This window comes from Mauremys mutica, chromosome 15 (assembly GCF_020497125.1).
Source record: "Mauremys mutica isolate MM-2020 ecotype Southern chromosome 15, ASM2049712v1, whole genome shotgun sequence".
Taxonomy (NCBI): domain Eukaryota; kingdom Metazoa; phylum Chordata; order Testudines; family Geoemydidae; genus Mauremys; species Mauremys mutica.
In genome coordinates, this window is record NC_059086.1 from 32,888,305 (window position 1) to 32,903,474 (window position 15,170).

Consider the following 15,170-nt stretch of genomic DNA (forward strand, 5'->3'; position numbering starts at 1 on the left):
GACCTGAGGGACTGGCACAGTAGGGGTCCCCCTGGAACCCGTGGGGAGCGGCGAGCACCCCGGCCTGCGAGTGGCCAGCAGGAAGATGTATGCCACGCAGCGCAAGTGTGACCTGGTGGAGCTGTGCAAGCAGAGGGGGCTGCACTATGGGAAGCTCACCAAGGCCCAGCTGATTGCCCAGCTGGAGGACGCAGATCGCTTGAATGAACTGATCCCTGTCTCTGAGGGAAGCAGCCTGGCAGAGGCAGCGCAGGCCCCAGTGTCTGTCCCCGCTGGGAGTGGTCAGCCGGCCGCTGAGGGCTTCCCGAGACCTCCCACCCCTAGGCCTAGGGGGAGAGGGAGGAGGAGCCCAGCGACTACCGAGGGCACCGTGACCCCCCCGGCCAGCAGGGGATCGGCCCGGCGACACTCGGCATCCGTGGAGCACATGCGGCTGGAATGGGAGAAGGAACAAAAACTGAGAGAGCTGAAGGATTGTAAGGAACAGAGGGAACATGAGGCGCAACAGAGAGACCATGACCGGAAGGAGAACGAGCGACAGCGTAAACACGAGCTGGACCTGGCCCAGCTGAAAAGCAGGGAGGCCCCGGCTGCGGTGAGTGAGGGGGGGCCCAAGCCTACAAAGAGCTTTGATAAGAGCTTCCTGGCCCGGCGTAAGGAGGGGGAGGACATAGACACCTTCCTGACGGCCTTTGAGAATGCCTGCGAGCTGCACCGGGTTGACCCTGCAGACAGGATCCAGTTTCTCACCCCCTTACTGGACTCCACCGCCGTGGAGGTGTACAGCCGAATGAGAGGGGCGGAGGCAGGGGACTACAACTGGTTCAAAGAGGCCCTGCTCCGCGAGTTTGGGCTGACCCCTGAGATGTACCGGAAGAGGTTCCGGAGTCAACATAAGACCCGGGAGGTCACATACCTACAACTGGTCAACCGGGCGCAGGGGTACGCCCGCAAGTGGACGGCTGGGGCCCAAACTGAAGAGGACCTGCTTGACCTATTCGTACTGGAGCACCTGTATGAGCAGTGCCCGTCGGACCTGAGGCGGTGGTTGATGGACCAGAAGCCGGAGAACCTGCAGCACGCAGGCCAGCTGGCCGACCAATTTGTGGACAGTCGGGCAGGGGATGCAGGGGAGGTGCCCAGGCCATCAGTTACTAGGAGACAGAGTGTCAGGCATTCGGTTGTGCTGGCCTTTTGCTTTGCTAGAGACTTAAGAACTGCACACAGCATTCCCAGCCCCCAGTAAGACCGGTCCCACTTTGTCACACCCCCACCCGCAGGAAGATTCCCCAACACACCCAGAGAGCCCCCTCATCCTGCCTCACACTGACCCCAGTTCCCTAACCCCCCAACCACACCCACTAGACCCCACTCCCCTGCCAGAGCTGGGGACAGAACCCAGGCAGAGGTGACACATGTGTGTGGGGGGGAAGCAGGGTCACATGACGCCCCCCCAGATTGCTCAGTCACATGGTGCAGCCGGGCCCCTCGCTGCGGAGCAGCTGAGCTGAGGAGCTGCACTGGACAGGGAGAGGCAGAGGCAGGAGCGGAGGAACAGCTGGGAGCTGCACGGGGGGGGGTCACTGTTTTCCGAGGGGGGGGGCGGGTGTGATGTGACTCCAGCTGTTTTGGGGTTGTGCCCCTCCACTGTCAGCAGGCCCAGATCATCTCTGAGGAGTCCTGGCCCCCAACCCCCACTCCCTCCCCCAGAGCCGGGGACAGAACCCAGGAGCCCTGTGACCCCGGCAGGCCCATCGGGAGCAGGGAGGAGCTGGGTTCCTACCTGCTCGGTCTCCGTGCGGCTGCTTTTCCTGCAGAGGGACACAAACCAGAATCCCCCATGAGCCGATCGGGATGCCCCGGTCCCAGCGCTCGGCCACTCACCCCCCCAAAGGGCAGCAGGGATGGGGGGTCTGGGGGGTCCCCTCTGCTGCTGGTGCTGAGCCTGGATCCCTGCTGGGGCGGGATGGACCAGCAGGAGGCAGCACAACACCACAGCATGCACCGGGGGGAGGGGCAGATTAACTCGGGGGGCTTTTCCTGTCCCCAGTCCTCCCTCGTTAGTGACTCGTTATAATGAACCCGATCCATAGGTCGGCTCCCCTGGCATCCCTGGCACCTGGTAGGCACGGTGCCCACAGCTCATTATACAGGGACCCCTCGCCCAGTGCTGAGACCAGGCACCTCTGGGGTGGGACAGCAGAACCCTCTGCTGAGCCCCCCTGCTCCTTGGCTTCCCCAGCACAGTCCCCCATCCCAGCCGTGACCCCATCCAGCCCAGTCTAACAGCAGGTTTAACCCTTCCCTCGCTGGGCAGGACACTCACTGGCTCGGGTTTTTCTGAAGCAGACGAAGGCCACGAGGAGGAGGAGGAGGAGGAGGCCGGCGGCTGCCGCGCTCACCCCGGCGATGATGGTCAGGCCTGGTGGCTCCGATCCGCCTGGGAAACAGCAGCAGCCGTGAGTGCCGGGGGCAGCTGGTCTGTTCCCCCTCCAGCCCCTCCCACCCCAGGCGGCGCCCAAGGGGCTGGGACACCGCAGGGCGCAGGCAGCAGAAAATTCTATGGGGAGGGTGTTTGGGGCCCCAGGGCATCAAGTGGGGTCAGACCCAGCAAGATTTGGGGGATTTGTAGCACTAGGGGCCACTGGGCTGCAGGGGGTGGGGGGCTCAGTAGGGGTCACTCTCCCCATCAGTCAAGGGTGGCCCCATTGCCCCAGCATGGCGCTAGGGGGCGTTGTCTGAGCCAGCCTGTCATTCCCAGGCCCCCCTACAGTAATCCATAATCTGTGACTCAATAGATTCCCCCCCGGCCCCGGTACCTGGCTCAGCGCTGCCCGGATGGGTGGGAGCCGGCGCCGCTCCAGGCTGGGCCGAGTCAGTTTCCTCTGTGGGATCAGAACCAGCATCTGTCGGGGCAGGGGGAGGGGCTGAAACACCGACTCAGAGATCACCCCCTGCAACCAGCGGTGGATCAGCCTCTGGACCTACGGGGCCCGTGCCCAGCACCCCGACCCTGGTCCCCACAGAAGCAGGGGAGGGGCGGGGGGGCAGGGGAAGCCTTAGCACCGGGACCTCCGCTGCAGCCCCGGGAGGGGAGGACTCTCACTCCCCGCTGCGCCCCGGGGCCGACTCCCGAGGGGTGGGGACAGAGCTTCTCCGGTCTGGGGGTCATGGGGGGGGGGGAACAAAGCAGCAAATGGGTTTCAGGGCTGCAGTGGGAGGACAGAATGGGGTGGGGCCGTGGGTGGAATAGGGGTGGGGTCCCGGGGAAGGGGCAGGGCCACAGGCCGAGGAACAGCAGAGGGATGCAGCTGGAAGGGGGGGAGGGATCCCCCCCTTGCTCTGGCCCAGGGCCCCAGGAAACCTTAATCCAGCTCAGCCCGTGACTCAGCATCGGTCGCTACTGTCAGTCCTGGGGAGGAGGGTTGTGGCTGGGGATGGTGCCGGCTCTGCAGCCTCTGGGCCCTGACTCCTCTGTGCATCCCCAGAACAGGGGCAGCCAGGGGAGCATCGCCTGGGAAAGGCCCCTGCTCTGCAGCTCCCCCCAGGGGCAGGGATCCCCCCTCCCCCAGCCCTGAACCCCCAGGAGCTGCTGCTAAAGGTAATAATTGGAGATATACCAATCTCCTAGAACTGAAAGGGACCTTGAAAGGTCATTGAGTCCAGCCCCCTGCCTTCACTAGCAGGACCAATTTTTGCCCCAGATCCCTAAGTGGGCCCCCTCAAGGAATTGAACTCACAACCCTGGGTTTAGCAGGCCAACGCTCAAACTACTGAGCTATCTGCTTGCCCTTGGCTGGGGAACCCCCCAGTGACACTGTCCCTGGCCAGGTGAGTTCTAGGGCTCTGGGCAGAGCCTGGCTCTGAGCATCCCGTCAGGTGCCGAACTTCTGAGGGTCCGTCTGGGAGCGGGGACGTGGAGCCGGGACTCTCACCTGCTACCACCAGCTGCACGGGGTCGCTGGGCTGCGAGGAGACGAAGGGCTCTGACTGGGGCCGGTAGCTGCAGCTGTAGTTCCCTCCGTGCTGCCGGCCCACGGTGGGGATGCGGAACTCAGCCTCGGCCCCGGCCCCGGCCCGAGCCCCAGCAGGGCCCATGTGTCGCTGCGGGTTCAGGTCTCCAGCCTTGTGCAGGAAGAACCTCACGTCCCAGCGTGGACCCTGACACCGGATGGTGACGTCTGCCCCTTGGGCGGTGACCCCGGTGGGGCTCAGGGAGATGGAGGGTCTGGGTAAGCTGGGATCTGCGCACAGGAGACAGGCTGTGAGAGCCAGACCCGGGCACTCACCCAGCCCCGCCCTCCAGCTGCAGAAGAGAAGAGTGAGGCGGGATTTGATAGCAGCCTTCAACTACCTGCAGGGGGGTTCCAGAGAGGATGGCGCTCGGCTGTTCTCAGAGGGAGCAGATGACAGAACAAGGAGCAATGGTCTCAGGTTGCAGTGGGGGAGGTTTAGGTTGGATATTAGGGAAAACTATTTCACTAGGAGGATGGTGAAGCACTGGACTGGGTTCCCTAGGGAGGAGGTGGAATCTCCTTCCTTATTGGTTTTTAAGGTCAGGCTTGACAAAGCCCTGGCTGGGATGATTTAGTTGGGGTTGGTCCTGCTTTGAGCAGGGGGTTGGACTAGAGACTGAGGTCCCTTCCAACCCTAATCTGTTTCCCCCAGCCGGCCCCAGGCACGGGCAGATCCAGGGGCTCCCTGGCAGAGATTCACTCCAAGATTCCAGAGTCCCCCTGACCCAGAATCCTGGCCCTGCGAGCTGGGCTCCCAGCCCCACAGACACATAGATTCATAGACTCTAGGACTGGAAGGGACCTCAAGAGGTCATCGAGTCCAGTCCCCTGCCCTCATGGCAGGACCAAATACTGTCTAGACCATCCCTGAGAGACATTTCTCTAACCTGCTCTTAAATATCTCCAAAGATGGAGATTCCACAACCTCCCTAGGCAATTTATTCCAGTGTTTAACCACCCTGACAGTTAAGAACTTTTTCCTAATGTCCAACCTAAACCTCCCTTGCTGCAGTTTAAGCCCATTGCTCTTTGTTCTAGCCTTAGAGGCTAAGAGGAACAAGTTTTCTCCCTCCTCCTGATGACACCCTTTTAGATACCTGAAAACTGCCATCATGTCCCCTCTCAGTCTTCTCTTTTCCAAACTAAACAAACCCAATTCTTTCAGCCTTCCTTCGTAGGTCATGTTCTCAAGACCTTTAATCATTCTTGTTGCTCTTCTCTGGACCCTCTTCAATTTCTCCACATCTTTCTTGAAATGCGGTGCCCAGAACTGGACACAATACTCTAGTTGAGGTCTAACCAGCGCAGAGTAGAGCGGAAGAATGACTTCTCGTGTCTTGCTCACAACACACCTGTTAATGCATCCCAGAGTCACGTTTGCTTTTTTTGCAACAGCATCACACTGTTGACTCATATTTAGCTTGTGGTCCACTATAACCCCTAGATCCCTTTCTGCCATGCTCCTTCCTAGACAGTCTCTTCCTATTCTGTACGTGTGAAACTGATTGTTCCTTCCTAAGTGGAGCACTTTGCATTTGTCTTTATTAAACTTCATCCGGTTTACCTCAGACCATTTCTCCAATTTGTCCACATCATTTTGAATTATGACCCTGTCCTCCAAAGCAGTTGCAATCCCTCCCAGTTTGGTATAATCTGCAAACTTAATAAGCGCACTTTCTATGCCAGCATCTAAGTCATTGATGAAGATATTGAACAGAGTCAGTCCCAAAACAGACCCCTGTGGAACCCCACTTGTTATACCTTTCCAGCAGGATTGGGCACCATTAATAACTACTCTCTGAGTATGGTTATCCAGCCAGTTATGCACCCACCTTATAGTAGCCCCATCTAAATTGTATTTGCCTAGTTTATCGATAAGAATATCATGCGAGACCGTATCAAATGCCTTACTAAAGTCTAGGTATACCACATCCACCGCTTCTCGCTTATCCACAAGACTCTTTATCCTATCAAAGAAAGCTGTCAGATTGGTTTGACACGATTTGTTCTTTACAAATCCATGCTGGCTATTCCTTATCACCTTACCACCTTCCAAAAGCTATGTGCGGCGCTGACTGCTGGACGGATCACAGACTCATAGTATCTAAAATGAAGCTCCGTATCATGCCGAAGAGACGACCACAAGGCTGTAAGGCTCTCAAAAGGATCAACGTGTCGAAGCTGAAGAACAGCCGCATCACTGAAAATCTAGCAGAAGACCTAGAGAACGAGCTTGCTGATCTTCGTATTGAGAATGACGCTGAGAGAGACTGGGAGCGATTCCGCAACACTGTCCATACAGCTGCATCGAAGGTATTGGGGCCCTCCACACGCAGGCGGCAAGACTGGTTTGATGAAAATGATGCAGAAATCCAGGCCTTACTTGCTGAGAAGCACCGCCTGCATCGCGCATATCAGAACAATCCATCCTCAGCGGCAAAGAAGACTACCTTTATCAACGCTCGCAGAACAGTACAGAACCGACTGCGCAAAATGCGGGACTTGTGGCTGAGCGCCAAAGCAGATGAAATACAGACATACGCAGACAGGAACGACTATAAGCAGTTCTATGAAGCCCTCAACACGCTCTATGGTCCACAGTCTTCTGGGAGCTTTCCCCTCCTGAACTCTGATGGCACTGTGCTCCTTACAGAGAAGACACAGATTCTCCAGAGATGGGCTGAACATTTTTAAGCAGTTCTCAACTGCCCCTCGGTCATCAATGATGAGGCCATCGACAAGATGCCCCAGGTTGCAGTCAATGACTCCATGGATGCTTCACCAGAAGAGGACGAAGTGAAGAAAGCCATCAACCAGCTGTCAAGTGGCAAATCCCCAGGGTCAGATGCCATACCAGCAGAGTTGTACAAAGTCGGTGGACCAGTGCTGCTACGGAAACTCACTGAGCTGTTTCCGTCCTTCTGGAAGCAGGGATCCATTCCACAGGAATTTAGAGACGCATCCATTGTGCACCTCTATAAGAGGAAGGGCAATCGCCAGGTATGCGACAACCACCGTGGAATCTCGCTGCTCTCTACAGCAGGGAAAGTTCTTGCACGGGTTTTGTTGAACCGACTGATCACTCACCTGGAGCAGGGCTTACTGCCAGAATCACAGTGCGGCTTCCGCAAGGGGCGTGGGTCTATTGACATGATCTTTGTTGCACATCAGCTACAGGAGAAATGTCAAGAGCAGAACCGTGAACTCTACACAACTTTTGTGGACATCACGAAAGCGTTCGACTCTGTCAGTCGCCAGGGCCTGTGGAGGATCATGTCGAAATTCGGCTGTCCAGACCGATTCATACAAATGGTACGTCAATTTCATCATGGTATGATGGCTCGTGTCCTGGATAACGGTGAAACATCTGAGGCCTTCCCAGTCACCAACGGCATCAAGCAAGGGTGTGTGTTAGCACCCACTTTGTTTAGCATGATATTCTCTGCCACTCTGACTGATGCCTTTCAACACTGCACTGAAGGAGTAGGCCTGAAGTACAGAACCGATGGGAAATTATTCAATCTGAGGCGACTGCGTGCCATCACCAAGGTGAAGGAAACTGTACTTCGAGACTTTCTCTTTGCCGATGATTGTGCTCTGAATGCTAGTACAGAGCCAGAAATGCAAGCCAGTATGGACAAGTTTTCATCTGCATGCAACAGCTTCGGCCTCACCATTAACATCAAGAAGACTGAGGTCATGCACCAGCCAGCTCCCCACACTCTGTACTCAGAACCGTCCATCACTGTAAATGGACAGAGACTTCAGGCAGTGGACCACTTCACGTACCTGGGCAGTACCCTTTCTCGAGCAGTGTCAATCGATGAAGAAGTAAAGTGCAGAATTGCTAAAGCCAACTCTGCATTTGGCCGATTGCGCTCCAACGTCTGGGAACGTCGAGGGATCAGCCTACCAATGAGGCTGAAGGTCTACTGAGCAGTGGTGCTTCCAACTCTGCTGTACGCCTGCGAGACGTGGACTGTCTATCGGAGTCATGCACGAAGGCTCAATCACTTCCACATTTCCTGTCTGCGAAAGCTTCTAAAAATCAGATGGCAGGACAAAGTGCCCAATACTGAAGTCCTTATCAGAGCCAGTCTGCCGTCAGTTCACACACTGCTGATGAGAGCCCAGACCAGATGGGCCGGGCATGTCGTGTGAATGTCAGACGAGCGCATTCCTAAACAGCTCTTCTACGGAGAACTCGCCCAGGGAAAGCGCTCCCATGGAGGACAAAAGAAGCGGTTCAAGGACACGCTGAAGACCTCTCTGAAGTCCTTTGAGATTAACACCACCACATGGGAAACCGTCGCACTGAACCGTCCAGCATGGCGCAGCCTCATTCACACAGGCAGTAATACCTCTGAGGCGAGGCGTACTGCTGAGGCTGAAAGAAAGCGTGAGCTGCGCAAGTCCAGAGCTGCCCGCACATCATCGACAGTGCCATCACATGTCTGCCCAACGTGTGACAGGACGTTCCATGCCCGAATCGGACTGATCAGTCATCTTCGGACACACAGAGTCCGGTCATCGAAAGAATGAGTTGTTGAGGTCTTCATCGACAACGATGGACGAACATCATCACCACCTTCCAAGTGTTTGCAGATGATATCCTTAATTACTTGCTCCATTATCTTCCCTGGCACAGAAGTTAAACTAACTGGTCTGTAGTTTCCTGGGTTGTTTTTATTTCCCTTTTTATAGATGGGCACTATGTTTGCCCTTTTCCAGTCTTCTGGAATCTCTCCCGTCTCCCATGATTTTCCAAAGATAATAGCCAGAGGCTCAGATACCTCCTCGATTAGCTCCTTGAGTATTCTAGGATGCATTTCATCAGGCCCTGGTGACTTGCAGGCATCTAACTTTTCTAAGTGATTTTTAACTTGTTCTTTTTTTATTTTATCTTCTAAACCTACCCCCTTCCCATTAGCATTCACTCTGTTAGGCATTCCTTCAGACTTCTCGGTGAAGACCAAAACAAAGAAGTCGTTAAGCATCTCTGCCATTTCCAAGTTTCCTGTTACTGTTTCTCCCTCCTCACTGAGCAGTGAGCCTACTCTGTCCTTGGTCTTCCTCTTGCTTCTAATGTATTGATAAAAAGTCTTCTTGTTTCCCTTTATTCCCAAAGCTAGTTTGAGCTCATTTTGTGCCTTTGCCTTTCTAATCTTGCCCCTGCATTCCTGTGTTGTTTGCCTATATTCATCACAGAGCTGAAGCTGCCTAGTTCTTGGGGTCCTCATATACCCGTGTCTGGCCCCTGCCTCATTCACTGCATCTGGCCAGCCCTGGACACAGAGCGACTCACAGGCTGGTCTCTGGTGCCCGGAACCACAAAGCCTGTTCTCCACACAGGAAGGGAGTCACCCCCTGGGAGGCATTCTACAGGGGGGGAAACTGAGGCACGGACAGATTCACTTTCCTCAGTGAGCTCCCAGTGGCAGGGACTGTCTCTTCACTCTGTGTTTATGCAGCGTCTGGCATAACGGGGCCCTGATCATGGTGGGGGCCCTACATGCTCCCCCAACACAAGGGATCCAGCACTACTGAGGCCAGCGTTTGCAGACGTCTCCACTAACTGTGGGTGTCTCGGTTTGTGGGCGTTCGGCCTGAGATCCCCCAAGATTGAGCCCTCCCACAAGGAAGGACACTTTTGAAAACTGCAATGTGCTCCCATCACACAGAGTCTGTGGCCACGCCAGGAGCTGGGCCAGATCTCCTGGGTCCCAGCCCAGCACCGGGTCCACCAAGCCCCCCGCTTCTCCTGCAGCCCCTGCCTCATTCAGCCCCGGCCGGGGCACTGCCTGGGGCGAGGCCTGGAGAACAGAGGGGATGGGATCAGGGGATTAAATAGCGTCTCCCGGTCCCTACGCACAAGGGGCAGCGTTAAAGTCGCCTCCCTGCCCCGAGTCTCCAGGGGCTGCTGCTCCCCCCTGGCTGGGGAACCCCCCAGTGACTCCGTCCCCACTCCCCAGCCGGGCGTCCCCTTTGCGGGGTCAGGGCTCAGGGCAGAGCCTGGCTCTGAGCATCCCATTGGCACCGAGTCCCCGTGAGGGTCTGGCTGGGGGTGAGGCTAGGAACGGGGACGCCGAGCCGGGCCCCTCATCTCTCACCACCAGCTCCACGGGGTCGCTGGGGTACGACACGGTGAACAGCTCCGATCTGCTGTGATAGGAGCAGCTGTAGTTCCCGCCGTCCTCCCGGCGCACGTCACTGATGGTAAATACAGCCCCAAACCCGTCCGAATTCACAGGTGGGAAATGGTGTCGCTCTTTATTCAGCACGAACCACATGCCCTGGTGCTGCCCCCGACACCGGACGGCCACAGTTCCCCCCAGGGAGACCCCCCCGCTGGGGCTCAGGGAGATGCTGGGTTTGGGGTAGCTGGGCTCTGCAGTGGGAAGCAGACAGGTCGTGAGACACAGGCCCCGTCACTCACTCCTGGGGCCCGTCCTCACCCCGCGGCCTCAGTGGTGGGTCAGACCCGGCGGCCCTGGGGACGGGCTCCTGGATCCCTTTCCACAGGGGCCAGAGTTTCCCCTCAGCCCTGGGCTCACAGCATGAGACACGGAGCAACCCCAGCCCCTGGGGCCCAGAGCTCTGCTCCCCGGCAGGTGACAGGCCAGGCCAGTCTCCAGGGTCCATTCACTCCCTGGCTTCTCTGCTGGGAGGGCTGGGAGCCAGGACTCCTGGGTTCTCTCCCTGGCTCTGGGAGGGGAGTGGGGTCTAGTGGGGAGAGCAGGGGGAATGGGGGACAGGACTCCTGGGTTCTGTGCACAGCACCACCACCGACTTGTAGGGGACTGTGCAAGTCTCTAGTATAAACTGAGGTTTAAAGCCTTCAGCTCCGCCCATCACCCCCTAACTGATGTGTTGCCTGGGAAAGGCCCCCCCCCCTGCTCTGCAGCTCCCTGTGGGGACAGGGGTTCCCCTCCCTTAGCCCTGAATCTCCAGCGGCTGCTCCTGCCCCCTGACTGGAACCCCCCAGTGACTCCGTCCCTGTTCCCCGGCCTTGTGTCCCCTATGCTGGGCCTGGGGCTGGGAGCAGGGACGCTGAGCCAGGCCCCTCTCCTGCTCCCACCAGCTCCATGGGGTGGCTGGGCTCCGACCAGGTGTGGGGATCCGAGCTGGGGGGATAATAGCAGGTGTAGCTGCCTCCCTCTGCCCGGCTCAGTTTGGGGAGGGGAAATTTGACCCCAGCCGAGTCCCCGCCCAGCGCTGCTGCGTTCCCGGCCCCAGCCTTGTACAGAGCAAACTCCAGACCCCGGCGCTGACCCCGACACCGGACGGTCGCGGCTCCCCCCAGAGCAACCCCTCGCTGGGGCGCAGGGAGATGGAGGACTTGGGGGAGCTGAGCTCTGCAGTGGGCGGGAGACGGGGCGTGAGACAGACCCCAGCACGGCCACTGCGCCCCATCCCCAGCGTGGAGCGTCAGCGACGGGGCAGACACAGGGTCAGGGTCTCCCCTGGGATCCAGGGCAGCAAGGCACCATGGGGCCGAGATATCCCCCATCCCCGCAACCTTCACTGGCTGGGCTGGACGTCCCATTGGCTGGGTGCCAGGGCTCACGGAGACCCCCTGGGGCCTGGCTGGGGGTGGGGCTGGGAGCCGAGGTGCCGGGCTGGGCCCCTCACCTGCTACAATGATCTGCACAGGGTCACTGGGCTCCGAGTAGGCAGCTGGTCCTTTTCTGTTGCTATAACGACAGGCGTAGCTGCCCCCGTGTTCCTGTCTGGCGCTGGTGATGGGAAATTCAGCCACATAACTAGTGGGGTCTGTGTAAGTCATATGGTTCCTAGCTCCATCCTTGTAGAGGAGGATCCTCATGCCCAGGTGTTCATGCCAACACTGGATGGTGACGTTTCCCCCCACGGGGATCACCCCACCGGGGCTGACGGAGATGGAGGGTTTGGGGTAGGACCCCTCTGGAGTCACAAACAAACAGGCAGTAAGTGGGGGTGACACAAACCGCGTCCGTCTGACTCAATCCTCTGCCCATCTGTCGCTCCAGCGTTTCACCCCCCGCCCAGCCCTGGGGTGCAGCCCGGCCCCGCGGCTCACAGCCGGGGAGAGACACAGGAGGGTGGAAGGAGATTTCCAGTCTCGGATTCCCTCAGTTCTCCAGGGTCAATTCAGCCCTGCTCCCGCTGCAGTCAGGCGTGACTCCAGATTGACCCCAAAGAGCTGAGATCAGAGCCCAGCCCTGCCCCCACTACACTCAGGAGTGACTCCAGATTGATCCCAGGAGGCTGATATCATAACCCAGCCCTTTCCCCATCACAGTCAGGCAGTGAATTAGGATCTATCCTTCGGGGTGTGATGGAGTAGGGAGTGGGGAGTAGTAACCTGGTAATGTTGCATGGGAGTTACTAGTTTACTGTCTGCATTGATACTACATGGTGATGGGATATAAAGATGTGACTTCACTGAGGGATGATACTTCAGGGCCAGCAGTAACCTGAGCCCAGGAGGGGGTTGGGGCCAGTTGACACCTGCCTGGGAAACTAGACAAAGGCTGGAGGAGGAGGAGCCGAGGGGTGTGGCTGGGTGAGACAGCTGGAGTGTGTTTCAGTTTGGAGCTGGCTGGAGAGATGGCAGGGGGGAGGCCCAGAACCTGGGACTGGAACTGGGTTCCCCACCCACCAAAACAGGGGTCCTGTTGTATGTACTTACAAGCTCTGTTTGGGACTGTGTTCCTGTTGTCTAATAAACCTTCTGTTTTACTATCTGGATGAGAATCGCAGGAAGTGGTGGGTGCAGGGCCATACTCCCCCACACTCCATGACAACTGGTGGCAGTGGTGGGATGTACTTCACCCAGTGGATGGCGCTTCTTGCAGTGAGGTACTGGAGAGCAGTAAAACGAAGGGGGATTGACGAGAACCAGGCATGCTGAAGGCTCAGAGAGGAGCTATGCTTAATCCCTGGGAGTGTGTGACCAGTGAGAAGGACTATTGCAGTAATGGAGTCCCCCTGGGGACTGTGGTGAGCATTTCCAGGGGCAGAGGACCCTGTGACTTGACCCTGGGGGAGAGGTGGTGACCTGGAGAAGGGCTGGCACAGTAGGGGTTCTTCCTGGAAACCGTGGGGAGCTGAGAGCACACAGGCCTGTGAGTCCACAACAACTTGGGAACAGTGGGAAGACGTATAACCATCTCCTTAAGAGGGACCTTGTAGAGCTGTGCCAGCAGAGGGGGCTGTGCATTGGAAAGCTTACTAAAGAACAGCTGATTGCCCTGCTGGAGGAGAAGGATCACTCAGAGGAGCCGATCCCTTTCCCTGAGAGAAGCAGCCTGGCAGATGCAGCGTGGGCACCGGTGTCTGCCCTGGCTGGGAGGGGTCAGACTGCTGCCGAGGGCATCCCAAAGCCCCCCCTACCTATGGTTAGGAGAGGGGCTGGAAGGAGCCCGGCAAACCTGGAGGCACCATGACCCCCTCAGCCAGCAAGGGATCCTCACAGCCAAGCTCCCATCGCTGGGGCAGAGGCGGCTGGAATGGGAAAGGGAGACAAAACTGAAAGAGCTGGAGGATCGGGAGAAACAGCGGCAGCATGAACTGGAGTTGGCAAGGCAGAGAGCCCCCTGCTGCGGTGAGTGAGGGGGGACCCAGGACTGCATGGAGTTTTGATAGGCTCATCCTGTCCCAGCATAAGGAAGGGGAGGACATAGATGAATTTCTGACGGCCTTTGAGACGGCCTGCGAGCTGCACAGGGTTGATCCTGCAGACAGGCTCTGGTTTCTCACCCCCTTACTGGACCCCAAAGCCGTGGGGATGTACAGCTGAATGGAAGGGGTGGAGACAGGGGACTATGAACTGTACAAAAAGGCTCTGCTACGCAAGTTTGGGATGACTCCTGAGGCGTATCAGAAAAAGTTCCGAAGTCAGCGTAAAACCCCTGAGGACACATATCTGGAACTGATCCTCTGAATGGAGAGATATGTCCACAAGTGGACAGATGGAGCCCAGACTAAGGAGGACCTGGTTAAACTGATTGACTGGAGCACCTGTATGAACATTGCCCATCCAACCTGAGGATATGGTTGGTGGACAAAAAGGCAGAAGACCTGCAGAGCGCAGGGCAGCTGGCCAACGAGCTTGTGGACAGCCGGTCATGGGGTGGAACAGAGGAGTCCCAAAAGTATAAGCCCACCACTGTGCGGAGAGAGTCACCCTGGGACCACCCCCCCAAAGGAGGAATGTGGAGAACCCCCTCCCAAGGGGTACATCCGGTATCAGGACCAACCATCCCGCTCAAGGGAACCAACAGAATATGACTTGTTATTACTGTGGACAGGGAGGCCACATACAGACCCAGTGCCCCTGTGGTGGAGTAGGGACTGTCTATGTGGGGGATGGGAAAGCCAGGGAGGATTTTAGGTGAGACGCAGGTATTCAGACTGTAAGACGAGCTAGGCCTGGGGGAGGGGAGATCGACACCTCTGCCCAGGAGCTAGACAAAGGAAGAGAGCTGATGGGGAGGGTTGAGTCAGTCTTCGTTTTGGGAGCTGGGTGGTGGGTTTTCAGGGGATCCTAGGCTGGAATCCAGACACCCTGAACCCCCAGAAAGGCCTGATTGAGGGGTCCTGGCTCTGAACACGAGCTCTGCTATATCCTGTGTTCCTGTTTTCCAATAAACCTTCTGTTTTACTGGCTGGCTGAGAGTCACTGTGAGTCCCAGGAAGAGGGGTGCAGGGCCGGACTCCCCCACACTCCGTGACAACTGGTGGCAGCGGTGGGATCTACTGCACCCCGTGGACGGCGCTTCCTGCAGTAAGTGACTGGGGTGCAGTAAAAAGAAGGGGCGATTAACCCCTGGGAGAGTGTGACCAGAGAGAAGGACTTTGCAGTAACAGGGTCCCCCGGGGGATCGCAGCGAGCGGTCCCAGGGGCGGAGGAGTCTGCAGCTCGACCCTGGCAGAGAGGTGGTGACCTCAAGGACTGGCACACTAGGGGTCCCCCTGGAACCCGTGGGGAGCGGCGAGCACCCCGGCCTGCGAGCGGCCAGCAGGAAGATGTATGCCACGCAGCGCAAGTGTGACCTGGTGGAGCTGAGCCAGCGGAGAGGGCTGCACAGTGGGAAGCTCACCAAGGCCCAGCTGATTGGCCAGCTGGAAGACGCAGATCGCGTGAATGAACCGATCCCTGTCTCTGAGGGA

The 15,170-nt window shown here is 57.7% G+C and overlaps 1 protein-coding gene across 1 annotated transcript in view; it reads right to left on the bottom strand.

The window, feature by feature from the left end:
- LOC123349995 (platelet glycoprotein VI-like) overlaps positions 1–15,170 on the bottom strand; it is a 31,427-nt gene that overhangs the window by 1,920 nt on the left and 14,337 nt on the right. The window contains exons 4-9 of the mRNA XM_044988328.1: positions 11,649–11,939; positions 10,120–10,404; positions 3,936–4,244; positions 2,820–2,906; positions 2,327–2,440; positions 1,784–1,811 (exon numbers count right to left, since the gene is read on the bottom strand). Of these exons, the coding sequence (XP_044844263.1) occupies positions 1,784–1,811; positions 2,327–2,440; positions 2,820–2,906; positions 3,936–4,244; positions 10,120–10,404; positions 11,649–11,939 (1,114 nt within the window). The remainder of the gene's footprint in view (positions 1–1,783; positions 1,812–2,326; positions 2,441–2,819; positions 2,907–3,935; positions 4,245–10,119; positions 10,405–11,648; positions 11,940–15,170) is intronic.